We start from the raw sequence: 18,813 nt of genomic DNA, 5'->3' as shown, positions 1-18,813 counted from the left end.
ACACCACACATCCGTACGATAAAGAGATAAAGAGCAGCATGTGAGATGCGGTCGAACTGTGCCTGCTTTTTATATTAGCTGGTTTATTGTTCACTTTAAAGCAGTTTGATGAAGCAATTTAAGTAGGTCTAAATTGGCAGCAGTAGGCAATCCCATGTCTGGGGACCCCTCCCCGGGCAGGGCCACTGAGTCCCCACCAAGCCCATAGCCCAAAGCGACAGCAGCCAGTGCCCCCAAATAGCCTCCACTCACCAAACCCCTGAGAGAAGGGAGTGCCAATATCCTTATAAAACACACAAACACAAATGCAAACACTCATATATACACACATTCACTTTCACATGCAGACATTTAATGATAACCTCTGCATCCCACATTCACACCCACACCAGCCACCCAAAACCTGCCCACCAACCCCACCCCAATAACGCCACCCCACCCAGTTAAATATGCCAGTTAAACCTGGAGCTCTGAAACATGTCTGAAAACATAAAATAATATTGCAGGCTTAAAGAGCTATTGGTTTTCTTACATGCAGAATGAGCTGACTGTGCTTTTTGAGGCATGAATGAGTTCGTAGAGGACAACTGTGAGTAACATGTCAATAAAAATAAAATGCAATGATTTATAAAGCCAATAAACTCATATTTTATTCTTAATAGAACATAAACAACATATCAGATGTTAAACCTGAGAGGTTTTATCATTTCAAGGCAAATAGGAGGTCAGTTTGAATATAATGGCAGCAACTCGTCTCTAAAAAGTTTAAAGTCTTCTGTTCCTGAAGCTTCTTGCTGTGTCCTTGTGATGCTGCTGTTTGTTCCTCTTCTCCCTACTGTTTCTCACGACAGCATGAAATTACAATCAGTGTTGACCGGCTCCCCTGAGCTGCCTGTGCTCACATGGACTTCAGTTACTTTGGAGGATCCATGCTGTTAATATTTGATATGCTCCAGAAACAAGCCGAGGACTTTTTTACCTTTATAACTTTTTAGTCTTATGCTGCAATATCACTTTGCAACTATTCACTTTGTTTAATGGGAAATGTCCATTTAGAGTGTACTGACTGCTAAAAGTGGTTAAGCTGTGACAATATGCTTCTGTCTCGATTCGATTCCAATTTTTTGGGTACGGATTCGATTCAAAGTGCGATTCTCACTATTCTTCAATATTGCTGATTTTTGTGGATTAAAAACAAAAAAAATTAACAAAATTTTTTTTACTCTTCATTTTTCTTGATTTCAACGACGAAAAAACAACACAGAACCCAGACCATCATTCTGCTGCTATAATGATCAAGAAGACAATAAAAAGATCAATAGAAACAACAAAAATGACATAAATTTTATAGTAGATTAATTTTTATTTGGAAAAAAAATCATTTTTAACAAAAAAAAAAAAAAAAAAAAAAAATCGATTTTAAAATTGTGAAGGAAAAAAAAAATCCCGATTTTTGATTTTTCGATTAGTTTTTCCCACTCTCACTAAGCATTTAGTCTCATGAAGGTAAGGTTGACCTATTAAACCTAAAAAAAAATTTTTGTGCCAGGCTGTAAGCATGTTTATTTTTTCTATAGCAGAAATAAATGCAACTCTATGCACAGGTGTCAAACTCCAGTCCTCGAGGGCAAAGTATATCCTGCAGGTTTTTGTTGTCTTCATGCTCCAACACACCTGACCAAAATTTATAACTAGGTTGACAAGAAGCTGCTGGATCCATTTAATTTGAATCAGCTGTGTTGGTAGAAGGAAACAACAAACACCGACCCTCGAAGACTGGAGTTTGATGCCCCTGTGGGATTGACTCCGTTTTGAAGCCCCTAGTGGAGGAGCGGGGAACTGCTGTTTTTGGAACTTCAGCAGAAACCACCAGAAGTTGCTGCTTGGCTCAAACTGAGTATCTCTGCACTGCAGGGGAAACTTCCACAAAATCAGTCAGGAAGTAAAGCAAAACCTACAGATTGTGAATGTAACAAGGACGCTAATCTTTGAACTGAAAAGTTTTAATAAAATTCTGGTCAATGCTCCTGTAATTTTTTTTAAATGTATAAACTTCAACATCTAAATGATTCAAATTAATGATATTATCATACTCTCACAGTGCCTGGAGCCCTGCAAAGATTCCTGGAAGATGAAGAGGAAAAGCAGCTGCAGAGAGCTCTGTGAGGTACGTTATCATGCATTACTTTTCTACTCTTGTGCTCCCTTTTAGTTTTCTACTTCCTGATGATCTTTGTGGCAAAAATGTACAGTCCTATAAAATCCTTATACTTTAATGTTTTTCTACTTTTCTTTTTCAAATAAATTACTCAAACAACTTCAGACCTGCTCATATATACCAAACACTGAGACATTTTAACCCTTTAAATGTCAGGTTAAATATTTTATTTTTTAAATTTTCTTTCTTTCTTTTTTTTTCTTTTCTTTTCTTTTCTTTTCTTTTTTTTTAAAAAAAAAAAACCAACAACAGATTTTTTTTCCCTATGTAATAAAAAGTAGGAGGATGGGGTACAGCATTAGTAACCAAATGGATTTGATAGCATTTATATTATACTATACTTTGGACAGCTCTGGACACCATTATGGCAAAAATGTCTTAATAAACTTTTTTTTTTAATTAATCTTTTAAAAAAAATTTTTTTTTATCCATTTATCTCTGTGTGAAGTAATTTCTCAACTCAAAATCTAATAAACATTTAATAATAAATTATCTTACAAATGCACAATAACAAAAAACATTTGTTGTCCCTGGTAGTCAAACAGCTACATAAGTTAAGTTAAGATAAGATACTTACTTGATTTATCCCCATAGGGAAATTGAACTGTAGTAACAGCATCAACATCAGAAATATAAATACTGTACATATAGTATATCTATAGATCCTTTATATACACACATATAGTAGGAAGTATATTTACATAAGATAAAAATAAGATTAATAGTCAATGTAACTGAACTGAACAGGTTTGTTGGGTAGATGATGCATTGATGTTATGTGAGCGCAGATAGAGACAGAGATGTTACAGATATAGATGAGTTATAGAGTCCAAAGGCAGATGGCAGGAGTGACTTCCTGTACCGTTCCTTTGAGCAACGGGGCTGCAGGAGTCTGTTGCTGAAGCTGCTCCTTAGGTTGTCCAAAGTGTTGTGGAGGAGGTGGGAGGGGTTGTTCTCTGGAAAGATGACTACAATTCCCACATTTGCATTTAATGTGGGAACAATTGATTCTGTTGAATCCATTAAAAATGTCAAGTATCCCTACTTCGCTTGTGAACAAAAAATAATCAACAGTTTTAAAATGGAATGAAAAATGTGGATTAATGCACGCCAATATGGCTATTTTAGCCACCAATCGGCATCAGGTATCGGTGTACCCAAGGCCTTCTAATATTTGATTATTTTGATTGGTGCTTCCGTTGATCAAGATATGGAAGTAGAAGGTTTTTTTTTTTTTTGGTTTTTTTTTTATAAAGGAAAACAATACAGATGTAAGGGGGAGAATCACCACAAAAAAATCACCCCCTAACTATTTTGTGAAAAATGTATTTTTTGTTCTTTTAAATAATGATATAATACAAATTAGGAATGGCCAATACCATCATTTTTCCTTACAACTTGATACCATTAATTTTTGGTACTTTTTCATCAATATTGACACAGACACAAATAGCAGAAATTGATTTAGATGAAAATTAAGCCTTTTAAAAACAAAAATAAAAAAATACACGGCAAATTGATATAAAAATTGATGCTGTTAAAACCCAAGGCTCAAAAACCTGAATAAAACTAGTAAGATATGAAAAAAACGCAATTTTAGGTTTCACTCGTCATTCAGCTGAATACACCGAATGACACCATACACACTAAAGCCAATGTATGGTGCTGCATAAAATGGAGCTGAAAATAGAGTTGTTGTCAGGGTTGTGGCAGAGGTGAGGACCCAAGAGCAGGAACAGAGCCAGGAATGCTGAATAAAGACGTTTTGTTCGCAAAATCTGAGCTGAACTGAAGGCAAACAGACAATGAACCAGCAAACAACTGAAACAAAGGGCTACAAATACTGTGAAACCAAACAAGAAACAGGTTTAGTGAATTAAACTAATGAGACCAGGTGAAAACTATGAACAGAGGCTACAAAGGAAACAAGGAGACTGGACAGGAAAAATTTCAAAATAAAACAGGAAACCAAAACTGAGAAAAACGCCTGAAACTTCATATCATGACATTAATTGTGATTAGCTTCATTCATCACCTGCCAAACTGGACAGTAAAATTTCATTAACTTTTTGTCTAAATGAATTTGAAGCCATATTTGCTGGGTGATAATTAATAATGATCATTTATAGCCCTGATCCCATTTACAAGACATAACATAAGTAAGACAAACATTAACAGCAACGTACCAGTAATGCAAACTAACCTAACAAACCTTGTCAACTTGTGGGTAGACAAAAGTTCAGCTAAAGTGTCAGTGTTATTTATATATGTGTGCACCGCAGGTTAATAAGTCTCAATTTCCTTCCTCGAATCTAATTTCCCGTCTCCACGTCATCTAGCGGATGTTTCCCAGGAAGCACTGGGAGTGTGTGACCAGCTGTGAGTTCCTAAAGTCGGTCCTGGCAGAGAAGCAGGGTAGCTGTCCGCCTCCAGAGAAAGCCAGCGGCTTCGCGGCTGCCTGCGTAGAGAGTTGTGATCACGACAGAGAATGCTCCGCCCTGAAGAAATGCTGCTCTAACGGCTGTGGTCACACCTGCCAGTCTCCTAAAGACCTCTACAAAGGTAAGTTGAACCAAAGCAACAAACTCAGACATGCTGGGAAAACATCTGGAAAGGTTTGGACACAATTAGACAGAATTCAACTGAAGAGCTAAAGTGGCCTAAGCACAAAACTATGCATTCCTAATTTCTAAGAAATGTTGTCTATAATCTCGGCTCCATACCCTCTTCATGGTCCTGGAGGGGTATGGGAGTTTGTCCAAGCAGTCTACATGCGTTTTGAGGATTTGGACAAGGCCTGTGCCGGACCCGTTTGTATGGGCGGTAGGAGCGGTGTCAGAGCTTTGTCCACATTGCTGGCAGCAAGTCGGATTTGTTTCCATTCATGGTCGTCCCCCCGGGGCTCCTGTGCCGGGTACTCCGGGGTATGGGGTACCAGATCCCCTTGTACGAGATGTCCGGTCCCTGTACGACAAGTGTCAGAGCTTGGTCCACAAGTCGGATTTGTTTCCAGTGAGGGTTAGAATCCGCCAAGGCTGCCCTTTATCATTCCATTCATAACATTTATGAAAAGAATTTCAAGGCACAGCCAAGGTGTTGAGGGAATCCGATTTTGTGGCATTGGGATTTTTGCAGATGATGTGGTTCTGTTGCTTCCAGCTGGTCGTGCTCTCCTGCTCTCTTCCTGTTGAGGCGTTCCAGGAATGTCCCTCTGGGAGGAAACCCCAGGGAACACCCAGGGCACACTGTAGGGATTACATTTCTTGGCTGACCTGGGAATGTCTCTGGATCCCTCAAGATGAGCTAGAGACGTGGCTGGGTAGAGGGAAGTCTGGGCTTCCCAGCTTAGACAGCTGACCCAGTACCCACGAATAGGCAGCAGAAAATGGATAGATAGATCTCGGCTCATCCAGCCCTCAACATACTGGACCATACCTCAACAAGCTGGATGGATCTGGCTGGTGTTCACTAGTCTTTAAGTTCTGACAGGTTGCCAGTTGGATTGAGGTCTGAGCTTTGCAACATGTCATTGTCTCCTGGAAGGTGTATCTCAATCCCAGTCTTAAATCTCTAAAAGACTCAAACAGGTTTTCTTCTGTAATTTCCCTGTATTTAGCTCGATCAATCATCCCCTCAGTTCTAACCATTACCCCATTCCCTGCTAATACAAAATATTCCCACATTATGGTGCTGCCACCGCCATGCTACACTGTGCAGATGCTAATTATGGGGTGATGTAAGTTGGCAGATTTGTTTTCTTTGATTTCTATTTTTTGTGAGCTGTATACGTTTTTGGCCATATTTAGTCTGGCTATTTATGTGAATTTAAAGGTTTCCTGTATCATTTAAGCAATTCACTTTTTTCAGATTAAACATAAAATCAACTTTTAAAGAGTCTATCTGAAGAAAACAGGCTGAAGAGGCATTCAAATGAACAGTTTACAAGAAGTATAACTAATGAAAAACAAAAATTGCACGTCAAGTAACTGAGATGGAGAAACTAAATCAAAAGGCAAACTGCAAAGAGCCTAAAAAAATATAATCTCCTGAGGTTTTTCTCAAATAAATGAGAAAGTCTAAGGTGTTGAAAGCTGTCCTGCAGGAACGCTGTTCTGCTGTGAGGCTGAATCAGGTGGAGCTTGGCCTACTTAGGTCTCCATTGTCAGAAAAAGGGATCAAAGCTGAGGAAGAAACAGGCATCGCTGCAGGTTCTGCACATGATGGATGTAGTGAAACTCATTTTACCTTTTCATACCCTGGCGAGGAGTCTGCACCGCCATGGGGAACGCCAACTGAGCTGGGACAGAGCTCATACAGCCAGAGCTGACAACTCCTGCAGAGAGTCAATTCTCAGAGGGATGTAGGAACTTTGTAAAAATTCAACAAATATGTTGGGTCACCAGTTCTTTTTAGCAGAACAGCAAGAGCATCATATGAATGTTTTATTTATTTTATTTTAATATTTTATTTAGCTTGATTTTGTCTAATGAATATTCTGGATGATTATTAGAGGATAATCAAATTTGGGCAGCAACAGCATCAACACAGAATGAATGAATGAATGTATGTATGTATGAATGAATGAATGAATGTATGTATGTATGAATGAATGAATGAATGGTTGAAAAAGATAATTTAAATGAATACATAGCAAGATCAATTAGGATATTTAAACAAATACATGAAATATTAGTCAAACAAATTAATGAATAGGATATAGTTGTTTAGGACAAGTCAGTCAGGCCTTTTCTGAACTGCTTCATCCCATTAAGGGTTGCTGGAAAGCTGGAGCCTATCCCAGCAATCATTGGGTGAGCACAAAATAATCAAGTACTATCAAATAAATAAATAGGTATGAAAGACATTTTAATAAAGTAATGGATGAATTCACAAATTTAAATTAAGACACTAGAGTAATTAGATAAAAAGACATAATATAAGTAAAAATGTTTTTAAAAAGATTAGAATAAATTGATGGATGGATGGTTGGTTAAATAAATAAATAAATAACATTAATAATTAAAAAATTATACATCGAAACAAATTAATTAATTCTTTCAATTAATTTTATTTAAAAATCCCCTGATTTGCTTTTGCTGGCTGCATTTTCATGGTTTGATTAAAGAATGTTTCCCATCCAGGTGCTCCTCTAAAGCCGATGAAGGAGCTCGACTTTGCGGAAGTTTCGTCTGGACATCTGGAGGTGCGCTGGTCCTCCCGCTTCAACATCTCAGCTGATCCGGTGGTGTACGTCCTGCAGAGGAGGTGGAACTTTGGCATCCAGCCTAGCGAAGACACAGCCACTTCCTGGCAGGTGGTTGCTCAGGTTAGTCCTCTGCAGCTACTGGAGGGCTGTTTGGCGCATGTGGGGAATAAAAGATATGAACCTAAATCAGCTTTAAAGATGTTTGTTTCACATCTCACTGTGTGTGTGCCCTGATCCATCATATAGACCACAGAGCAGGGAGTGAAGCTGTCTGACATCCGGCCAGGTCGGTGGTACCAGTTCAGAGTAGCAGCTGTCAACACCCACGGTACCAGAGGTTTCACCACGCCCAGCAGACACATACACTCCAAAAGAGGTCAGACATTTGTTTAAATTTTTTTCTTTTCAAATATCACAGGACATGTTTGTAAATGCAATACTTCGTCCTCAGATCCATCCAACCCTCCAGCTCCCACTGAGATCAAAGTTTCCAATATGAGCTTCGGACCCGGCAGGGCCGTGTCAGCGAGGATCAGCTGGAACATTCCTGATGACCTGGACGTCCCCATCCATCACTACAAGGTCAGCTGGAGCTGGACAGCAGTCGGACATTCCTTTGCTTCATCTGTGACTAAGAGGAGGAAGATGGTCAGAGAGGTAAAAATGGACACACACTGCAGCTATTTACTTGTTTTAATCTGCCTTCTCACCTCTACATGTGGGTTCCTGCAGAACCAAGTGGATCTGGACAGCATGCGCTCCAACAGGAGTTACACTGTGGAGGTCCAAGCTGTGTCCTACTGGGGACAAACTCAGCTCAAAGGTCCCAGAGCTGTCCTCCACTTCAACACGCAGCGTGGTGAGTCCTAACCATGCAAGTTAACTGAACCATCCAAAGTATACTGTCAGTGACAGGGTAGTAAGAGGAAAATACACCCACTCAGCATCTAGGGTCAAGATGTTTATAACGGAAGGGTTGAGCTACCAGAATAAGCAACATAGAGATGTTCAGGACAAATTAAAATGCCTTGGGAGACCACATATATCTAGTGTCAATCATGAGAAGGCACCAAAAAGGTTGGCCAAAGCCAAGTACCTACAAGTCCAGGCAATCATCATGTATGTCCAATCAGTCATCAGATGCCCATCTGGTACAAACGTCTGGCAAAAGCAGGAGATGAAGCCACTTACAGCAAGACAATAAAGCTTTTCACAATGCATAAAAGGGTTCATTCTCAGCCCAGCCTCCTTAGACTGTACACTAAGAGCAAGGAGGAAGACTAGGTGCTAGTGAGTGTCAGAGTCACCATCCAAGGTGAAACGAAGGTGAAGTTGACATCAGGATGGCATGTTGTTTAACTGTTTGAGTAGCTCCCCTATGCACATATGCTACAGCACCGCAGTGCTACATGTCATTCCCCACTCTCTCCGACCCCCTTTTCAGTTCACCTATAAAATAAAGGCCACAAGAGCCAAAAAAAATCCTTTAAAAAAAGAAGCTGACACCAAGAAATCCTAACAGTATCTAGACAGAGCTAGTCTAATAAAGACACTAATTAGGGACAAGTGGGACTGAATACAAAAAGACAGAGGCTGGGATGTACCACACTGGACAGGAACCCAACTAAAAGCTGTGGAGCAGCTGAAACAGTCCAGCACATAGTAGCAGGGTGTAAGATGCAGGCAGATAAGGTATACACGGAATACAATCACCTGGTGGATGGACTAGAATGGACAATGGGGTGTCCAAGTCCAGTTCTTGAGAGCTACCATCCTGCAGCTTTAAAGTTGGGGTAGGTAATGTTTGTGGAGCTAGCAAGATTTAAAAGTGGCACCCTCCCCGGGACCTGCAGCCACATGCCTTAGACACTCGGGTGAAGAGGGGGGGAGAGCTGTCAACTAATCACCACCTGGTGGTGAGTTGGATCAGATGGTGGGGGAGGAAGCCTGTCAGATATGGCAGGTCCAAATGTGTTGTGAGGGTCTGCTGGGAGCGTCTGTCAGAGTCTCCTGTCAGAGTGAGCTTCAACTCCCACCTTCAGCAGAGCTTCAACCATGTCCAGAGTGAGGCGGGGGACATTGAGTCCGAATGGGCTGTGTTCCGTGCCTCTATTGTTTGGCGGCCAGCCAGAGCTGTGGCTGTAAGGTCATTGGTGCTTGTCATGGCGGTAATCCCAGAACTCGTTGGTGGACACCATTAGTGAGGGATACCGTCAAGCTAAAGAAGGAGTCCTATAGGGCCTTCTTGGCCTGTGGAACTCTGGAGGCAACTGATGGGTACCGACAGGCTAATCGACATGTGACTTCAGCTGTCGCCAAGGCAAAAACTCAGGCATGGGAGGACTTCAGTGAGGCCATGGAGAAAGACTTCCAGACGGCTTCGAGGCGATTCTAGTCCACCATCCGGCAGCTCAGGAGGGGGAAGCAGTGCTCCGTCAATACTGTGTACAGTGGAGATGGGGAGCAGTTTGACCTCAACTCGGGACGTTGTGGGTCAGTGGAAGGAATACTTTGAAGACCTCCTCAATCATACCAACATGTCTTCCAATGAGGAAGCAGAGCTGAGGGACTCAGGGTGGACTCTTATATCTCTGGGGTTGCAGTTGCTGAGGTGGTTAAAAAGCTCCTTGGTGGCAAGGCCCCAGGGGTGGATGAGATCTGCCCGGAGTTCCTTAAGGCTCTGGATGCTGCGGGGCTGTCCTGACTGACACGCCTCTGCAGCATCATGTAGACATTGGGGACAGTGCCTCTGGACTGGCAGACAGGGGTGGTGGTCCCCCTTTTTAAGAAGTGTTCCAATGCAGGGGAATCACACTCCTCAACCTCCCTGGTAAGGTCTATTTGGGGATCCCTGGATAGTCGAATTTTGGATTGAGGAGGTGCAGTGTGGTTTTCGTCCTGGTCGCAGAACAGTGGACCAGCTCTATAACCTGGAGGGGGCATTGGAGTTGGACAGGTGTCAGATGTTGGTTCGCATTGTAGTAAGTCGGATTTGTTTCCGGTGAGGGTTGGACTCCGCCAAGGCTGCCCTTTATCACCGATTCTGTTCATAACTTATATGGACAGAACTTTTAGGTGCAGCCGAGGTGTTGAGGGGATCCGGCTTGGTGGCATCAGGATTGTGTCTCTGCTTTTTGCAGATGATGTGGTCCTGTTGGTTTCATCTGGCCATGATCTCCAGTTCTCACTTGAGCAGTTTACATCTGAGTGTGAGGCGGCTCCAAATTTGAGACCATGGTGCTCAGCCGGAATAGGGGGGGTTTGCCCTATCCGGGTCGGGACTCAAGTCCTGCCTCAAGTGGAGGAGTTTAAATATCTCTGGGTCTTGTTCACAAGTGAGGGAAGGATGGAGGGTGAGATTGACAGACAGATCGGTGCGGCATCTGCGCCGATCTGTCGTCGTGAAGAAGGAGGTGAGCCAGAAGGCGAAGCTCTCGATTTACCAGTCGATCTACGTTCCGACCCTCACCTATGGTCATGAGCTGTGGGTCGTGACCGAAAGAACGAGATCTCGTATACAGGCAGCTGAAATGAGTTTCCTCTGCAGGGTGTCCGGGCTCTCCCTTAGTGATAGGGTGAGAAGCTCTGTCATCCGGGAGGTGCTCAGAGTTGAGCTGCTGCTCCTCCACATCGAGATGAGCCAGTTGAAGTGGCTTGGGCATCTGGTCAGGATGCCTCCTGGACGCCTCCCTGGTGAGGTGTTCCAGGCACGTCCCTCTGGGAGGAGACCCCAGGGAAGACCCAGGACACGCTGGAGGGATTATATCTTTCAGCTGACATGGAAAGGCATCGGGATCCCCCTGAAGAGTTGGCAAATGTGGCTGGGAGAGGGAAGTCTGAACATCCCTGCTTAGGCTGCTGCCCCTGCAACTTGACCCCAGATAAGCAGCAGAAGATGGATGTATGGGTAGTCTTTAGCACTCAGTTGCTGCAAATTCATTGTCATGTTGTACAAAGTGAATTCTGGGAGAAACAAGTCGGTAAAGGATCCACCATGAGGTGCCTCCTGTGTCTGGTGGATTCAGAAGCACCTTCCAAATGGGTTGGAGATTGGAGCCCCTGTGACACATGTAGCCAATAAAGTAGCAGTCTGAAACTCATAGACTTAAATTGAGCCACAGCCTACACGTCATCAAGCTCTACAGAGGCCAGTATCAACCTAATTTTATTCAGGCGTATTGGAAAAAGGGTGTATCTGAAAGTTGCAGGACAGTAGCTCTCAAAGAGGAACATCTGGACTAAGTTTGAGATGACAGTCCAGGGTTCAACATATAAAACCAGCAAAAGTTGTGGAGAATGACAGAGCAAAGATCCTGTGGAATTTTAAGATCCAGACTACTGAAATGAGGGTGACTACTCAACCGAACATTGTGGTGGTAGAGAAGAAGCCAGCAGTGATCGAAGTAGAGATGTTCATTGACAGAAACCTCAAGAGGAAAGAACATGAGAAGCTGGAAAAACCCCAAGAAGTTGAAAAGGTGTGGAGATTGAAGGCAACAATGGTGCGAGAGGTAATTGATTCAGGACTATGGCCTTTCAAACTGGGAGAGTGGCTCCATAAAGGTTCTAAGAACAGTATCAGAACATAGAAGAACAGTCCTAAAAATAGCTAAGATAAGAGTGAGTGTGGAGTTGGGTTAAAAACATATATTTACCCCATGGAGCAGCATTCAGCGCACTCTAAATGTAAATAGTATGACACCACATTGCATCAGAACATGGGAACAAAAACAGTCATCACAACTGTATTTACAAACCAAAAGGTTCATGTATAGTGTGCCAATATTCTGTTTTTGTATCTTCTCAAGTTAACAGTGCCGCTCCCAAGATTCCTACTGGTGACATCCTGGATGTGGGAACCCCATTTTACCAGGACGGACAGCTCCGGGTTCATGTTTACTGGCAGAGCAGTACAGGTACGTACATGTCCACCAAGAAAACTGACTCAGAGGAATTATATTTCCTCATTTTTTAATTATATTTGTAAAGTTTAGAAAGAGGGAATGTGTGCAATCAAATTCATGGCCTCATCATTTTTAGGTTTTGTCATGACCACTTTGCTGGTACCAGGTTGGACCCTTTTTGCCTCAGGACATTCAACAAGGTGTTGGAAACATTCCTCAGAGATTTTGCTCCATATTGACTTGAAGCATCACACAGTTTCTGCACATCCATGTGGGTTTGCCCGTATGGGCAAGACTGGGTTTTAGCTGGGGTACAACTTAGGGCTGTACAGCTAGCACACATGAAGTCCATGATTAGAATCTACCGTTTCACCAAATCCCAAAGCTGCTCTATTGTATGTAGATCTGGTGACTGTGGAGGCTGTTGGAGGACAGTGAACTCATCGTCATGTTGTAAATGATTTGAGCTTTGTGACATGGTGCATCATCCTGCTGGAAGATTCCATCAGAAGATGCTACATTGTGCTCATAAAGGGATGGACATGGTCAGCAACAATACTAGTGTAGGCTGTGGTGCTTAAACCATTTCATGTTGGAACTAAGAGACCTGAAGTTTGACGAGAAAATTGTTGCTGCCATGTGATTAGCTGATTAGATATTTGTGTTGACTGGTAATGAACGTGTGAACTTCATAAAGTTGATGGTGAGTGAAGGTCAGTTTAAAAGACCGGAGATGATCAAACTGAGATCTGGTGTGCTCACAGGCAAAAAAGAACAATCATTGGTGCTTGTAAAGATGCCCTGTCACTATTTAACACCCAAGGAACTTCCAACAAGACAGTATCTTGTTTTTACAGACCCTTCAGTTGAATTCTATAGGGTCCAGTGGGGACCAGAGCTTTGCGGAAACAACAAGACCAAACCCATGGAGAAGACCAGAACTCAGGTAAAACATCAGCCTTTTGCAGCACATATCAAGCATGGATTGGAAAGATGCTATTTATTAATCTTGTTAGTGGACAAGACAATAAATGTTAGATAGTTTTTTCATGAAGACACATTAAATGATTTTGGATTCTGGTTAGCCATGATCCCTTCCTTTCTGATTTAGGAGAACTATATCAGCCTGCAGGGCTTGCTCTTCACGTGTAAGTATAAAGTCCTTCTGCAGCCAGTTAGCAAGAAGAGTCATACTCTTGCAGAAAGCACCACCTTCATCACTCCTTCCTGCGCCACCATCCAGGCCAAGAGCCCAAAACCCATCACATGTCCTGGAGAAACAGGTGAGATGCCAGACTTCTGGGTTTTGGCTTCTTTTGAAGGCAATGGGGACAGTTTGTTCTCTGATATTAAGTAAATTCACCTTTCGTGCTTCTTTTCAGCCATTTTGTCTCAGACGGTCCTAGCGAAGGCTGCCAACCTCACAGCCTCCTTCCAGATCCGGGCCGGTAACGTGTCGGCCAATTTTAGTTGGGATTTGTCCATGACCCCACCCAGCCAGCAGCTGACTGGTTACCAGGTGACATGGATGGAGGTCATCCCCACCAGCCGCCGCAGCAGCAGCAAGCTGCCCCACAGCCTCATCTCGCAGTCCCAGATCCTGCCGCCGGTTAGCACCTCTGAGCATAGCTGAGATCACTTTGAATCATTGAGGTTAAGTTTTGATGGGAAAGCTAAGCTAAGCTAGGCTAAAGACTACAGGATACATCAGCCAAAAGGAATTAATGGATGGGAAGGAGGCATTTTTAAATCCTGTTTACTCTGCGGCATCGCTGCAAACTCTGTTTGGTCTCTTTCAGGATTCTTATGTGTTGGAGGTGTCGGGCCTCAGTCCTGCCAGCGTGTACCGGCTGGAGGTCCGTGTCATCACAACAGAAGGCGAAGGTCCAGCAGCCAGCAGGACCTTTCAGACTCCTGGATACCAAAGCATCCCAAAGCCAAGTAATAAACCAGGCTGATGTTTTCAAAGCTTCCAAATACTCATATTTAAAGTTTATTCTGTACTTGTTGATTTCAGATGTTTATTTGCTCATGACCACTATTGATGGAGAAACTCAGCAGTAACACTCTTAAAACTGGTTTGGATCAAAAATGTGTCAAAATGATCATTAGAATGAAAGAAAAGAATAATTATTTTATTTTCCACATGGTCATTTAGTCATCTATGCAGAGCTGTTATAATATAAAAAACATATTAATATAAAATATTTATTAATGATTAACTCATTTATTTAATGACACATTTATATCATAATGGTGTTATTATTTATTTAATGATACATTTATATATTTTAATGCTCACATAAATAAAGTAAACAAAATATATGGAGTTTAAGTGTCCTTGAACGAATAAAAATACCAATAAAAAATAAGTGTAATTAAACAAGTTAGTTATTGAAAACTGTATTGTGTTCATTTTTATTTTATTTCACTTACATATTTAGTTAATTTAATATTTAATAATTTCATATAATATATAATCATAATAATTTTTGATAATCATAATAATAATTAATCATATTTAATCTCTATATTTAAAAAAAGACACGAAAGACAGGCAAAGACAGCCTGAAGTAACTGCAACAAAAAAATTATCTGACCCTACTGCTGGGCAGTGTGAAAACAAAATTATACAACTCCAGTTTCTGAAGACTTTGTTGTGTAAAATATCAGCAGAAACAGCAGCAACTCTCCTCAGTTCATGTTTCCAACAGCAGAACATAACATCAGATGTTGAAGCTGAGACATTTTATCATTTAATGGAAAATATGAGCTTATTTTGAATCTGATGGAAGCAACACGAGTAAAAAGTTAGAACAGCCTTTCCAGGCTGGAAAGATAATTAATACAAATAAAAAGCAACTTGTCAGCAACATGAGTGGTATGAAAGGGACATTTCAGAGAGGCAGAGTCTCTCCAAAGTAAAGATGGACAGAGGTTCATTTCACCCTGAAATCCAGAAATGCAGGTTAAACAAATGTAGTATTTTACCAGTACAAAACATCTGGAGCATCATGAGAGCAGAAATCCAGACTCAAGATCCAGGACTGTAGAGCAGCTAGAATCCTGCATCAGACCAGAACGGGACAACATTCCTCTCATAAAGCTCCAGCAACTGCTCTCCTCACTTCCCAGATCTTTAACAAATCCGCAAGCATTTGTTTGACTGTAAACCAGTTTGCCAAGCAGTAACATGGAACATAAACACTGAAGGAATAAGTAGAAAAGAAACAAGGTGTGACAGGAAGTCAGATTAAGTGAAAACACGAGAGAATAAACACTAACTAGGTAACTAGAACACAATAAACCCGAGGAGGAAACTTACAAAGAAAGGAGCACGACTCACCGAAACAGAAATAAATCCCACACACCACGAGGTATTCCCTTTCTCACTGAAAACAATCCCATAAAACATCATTTTCATCTCCTTTATTTCAGGGATCAGACTGTGGAAACGTCATCACATCAAGCAGTTCTAAGAGGCACTGAGTCCCAAAACAAAACCTTGCAGCCTGCATGATCCGAGCCTCCTGAGCTCATGATGGTGGAGAATCCACAGAGCGGTGGTTGCCACCGACGACTGCAGCCTCTCATTTCATCCAGCAACGTTTCATAGCGTAGGTGTTCACTGGTTGTTTCACATAAAACCCACTGCAGAAACAATAAAGTCAACAAAACAGAAGTAACAACGAAGAAAACCTTTTCCAGTCTCATGTTTATGAGGAATATGTAATTATGGTGCATCTGATCATCCATGTAGTTTAGTATAATTTCCTCTCTGTGCTGCTTCTGTCGTGTCATTTAAACCTCATGCAAACACACAAAATCCATGTTTGTGTGGCTGAATTGTAGCTTCTGTGTAGTTTGAAATACTTTCCTTATATTGATTTAGATTTAAATAGCTCCTCTAAACTCTGTAAATTCTGTAAATACCGATTGTCTTCATTTATTGTTATATTTTGTCTGAGCTGTGAAGTCTCTCTTGCCTCCTGTAAACCTGTAGAGAAAATGTACAAAAATGATTTTTAACTTCAATTAAATTTGGTGTTGAAACATGTGCAGACCTCTTTGCACATGTACAAGCTTCTGTGTTATTTGAATCAGAATCAGACGTACTTTATTGATCCAAGATGGAGAAAACACCAAGTTATAGCAGCAATATTGAATGAAAAAGAGACTAAAAGTGAAATAATGATGTAAAAATTCAATAGAATACACTTGAATTTCCAGTCTGGTGTGTTGAAGTGGGGAAACGCCTAAAACCTGCAGGAAATAAATCATCCCTGTTTCGGTACGTTGCTGTAACCAGGTGGTACCATGTCTTCCAGTCCGTAGAGATGTATGTCAGGTTTATTTAAGGTTTTAAGTTGTCTGACCCATCCTCTATTCGCAGGCTTTAACTTCCAGCTTTATCCACTCTCAAGCTATTTTCTTTAAAGATATCTTTTCACGCTGTGCTACTTAAGTGGTTCCTCTTCTTTTCAAGGTCTTTCTGCGACAGAAAAGTTGTTTACCAGTGGGATCAGTTGATTAAGATTAAAGCAAATGAATCAATGAAATAACACCAAACCCAATGAGAGTTGGAGAGGAAGCAAAGAGGATACAGAGCAGCAACAAGCCAGAGAGTACAGGAAGGATTTAAACCGTTATTTTCCAACCATTCTGATGGGAAATCTGAGATGGTTAGCCACCAAAATGAATTAACTTTAAGTGCTAACAAGAACATGAAAGGAATACAGAAAACATGGTATTGTTCAGCTGAGGCGTAGACTTTGTGTCGGTACACTGACTGTATGAGCAGATTGTGACAATGACGCTCAGTTGAAAGCAAAAAGAAGAAACTCAGGTGGTGCTTTCCTCTGGGACATGTCACAGTATAGAAATAGAGCTACACACTGGATGTTAAATCAGCAAGTTTTCTGTCATGGCTTCAGGAGGAAGTGGACCCAAAACGTAGGATGGAGACAGAAGGAGGCAGACGGGTGCAAAACAAAGGTTTTGATGAAAAGTCAAATAACATGAACACCAAAGAAAACAAATAGACTGAGGGACTAATGAGGAACCCGTGAAGTGAATGACAAAATCAAAACAGGTGAACTAATAAAAAGAAAATAAAGCAGGATATAATATATAAGGGGGGGGGACTTTCAGAATAAAACAGGAAACCAGAACTGAACATCACAGGACTGTAAAACTAAACCAGACCATGACATCTTTGTCCATAGTTCCCCGTTCCAACACACCTGACACACATCAGACAATTAGCTGACTCAAGCTCTGCACAAGTCTGCTAATTACCCTTCGATATGAGGCAGGTGTGTTGCAGCAGGGAAACTCTGTAGCCCTCGACGACCGCAGTTGCCAACCCCATTTCTTTTAAAAATGTGAAACTGTTTTTAATTTTTTTAATGTTAAGCACTTTGGTATGCTTTTGTATGAAAAGTGATATACAAATAAAGTTTGATTTGATTTGATTTGATCATTAGGTCATCGCGAGTACCAAAAAAATGTATTTAAGGGAACGCTAATATGTGAATATGAACTGTGAAAATTCTTAAAAGCACAAAAATAATGCAGAGTTAACTGGAGTCAGTGAAAGCATACATGGTAAAATATTTTAATGTTGTAATTTGTTAATAAAATGTAAATCAAGACCCCATCACAGTGATGAATATCAGAAGAGCATTCATTCATAAAAAAGATATAATATAATATAATATAATGTAATATAATATTTTTAAAATAATTTAAATAATATTTTTCTTTTTCTCATTTAATTTAATAATATAATATAATATAATATAATATAATATAATATAATATAATATAATATAATATAATATAATATAATATAATATAATGACACTCTGTCCCACCTTAAAGTTGTGTAAACCCATGTTGGCTCTTCTGTCCCCCTCCCTCTTCTAAATGTACACATACTTTCATGTTTAAAATAAAAAAAAAAAAAAAGAAATAACTACAAGAATAAATTATAATGTGCAAGATTATTTTTTATGGGGATGAAACTGAGGCACGTATGATGTCCTTTAACTGTTCAGTGTAAATATCACATTCAGCCTTTCCCCAGTTTTTCCTCTTTAAGTGACATTTGAAGAAACGTCTGTAACCACTGATTTGACATTTTTCTTGGCAGCACACTGACAATGTGACATTTCACTGTAATTACCAGTATCCTCCTTTTCCTCCCCTCCTCCTCATCACCATTTATCATCATCATCCATTTCTTTACCTTCAGTATCTTTACCTTGACTTCATTCATCATTAGGATATGTAACCCTTCAACACCTTTCATTTTTCACAAATGAGGTTTTCAGCCTCTGATCACATCTTCACACTCTCCATTTTCCTCTCCTCTTCATCACTGTCTGCATTTAGCATTCAGGTGGCATGCAGTCCAGTCCAATCTATAGCCGTCCTCATGGTGCACGGACAAAGCCTAAGTCTAGAAAATAACAGATAAGTTG

At 40.9% G+C, this 18,813-nt stretch overlaps 1 protein-coding gene across 1 annotated transcript in view; it reads left to right on the top strand.

Moving 5' to 3' along the window:
* Positions 1 to 18,813, top strand: part of anos1a (anosmin 1a) — a gene marked incomplete at both ends in the record, with an annotated part of 42,918 nt that overhangs the window by 14,237 nt on the left and 9,868 nt on the right. The window contains 11 exons of the mRNA XM_079264068.1: positions 2,102 to 2,167; positions 4,558 to 4,780; positions 7,360 to 7,544; positions 7,671 to 7,800; positions 7,876 to 8,081; positions 8,157 to 8,283; positions 12,233 to 12,340; positions 13,186 to 13,274; positions 13,440 to 13,611; positions 13,711 to 13,937; positions 14,128 to 14,269. Of these exons, the coding sequence (XP_079120194.1) occupies positions 2,102 to 2,167; positions 4,558 to 4,780; positions 7,360 to 7,544; positions 7,671 to 7,800; positions 7,876 to 8,081; positions 8,157 to 8,283; positions 12,233 to 12,340; positions 13,186 to 13,274; positions 13,440 to 13,611; positions 13,711 to 13,937; positions 14,128 to 14,269 (1,675 nt within the window). The remainder of the gene's footprint in view (positions 1 to 2,101; positions 2,168 to 4,557; positions 4,781 to 7,359; positions 7,545 to 7,670; positions 7,801 to 7,875; positions 8,082 to 8,156; positions 8,284 to 12,232; positions 12,341 to 13,185; positions 13,275 to 13,439; positions 13,612 to 13,710; positions 13,938 to 14,127; positions 14,270 to 18,813) is intronic.

The sequence above is a fragment of the Telmatherina bonti genome (genome assembly GCF_933228915.1).
Source record: "Telmatherina bonti genome assembly, chromosome: 24".
In the NCBI taxonomy this organism is placed as follows: domain Eukaryota; kingdom Metazoa; phylum Chordata; class Actinopteri; order Atheriniformes; family Telmatherinidae; genus Telmatherina; species Telmatherina bonti.
This window is presented reverse-complemented; position numbering and strand designations above follow the sequence as displayed.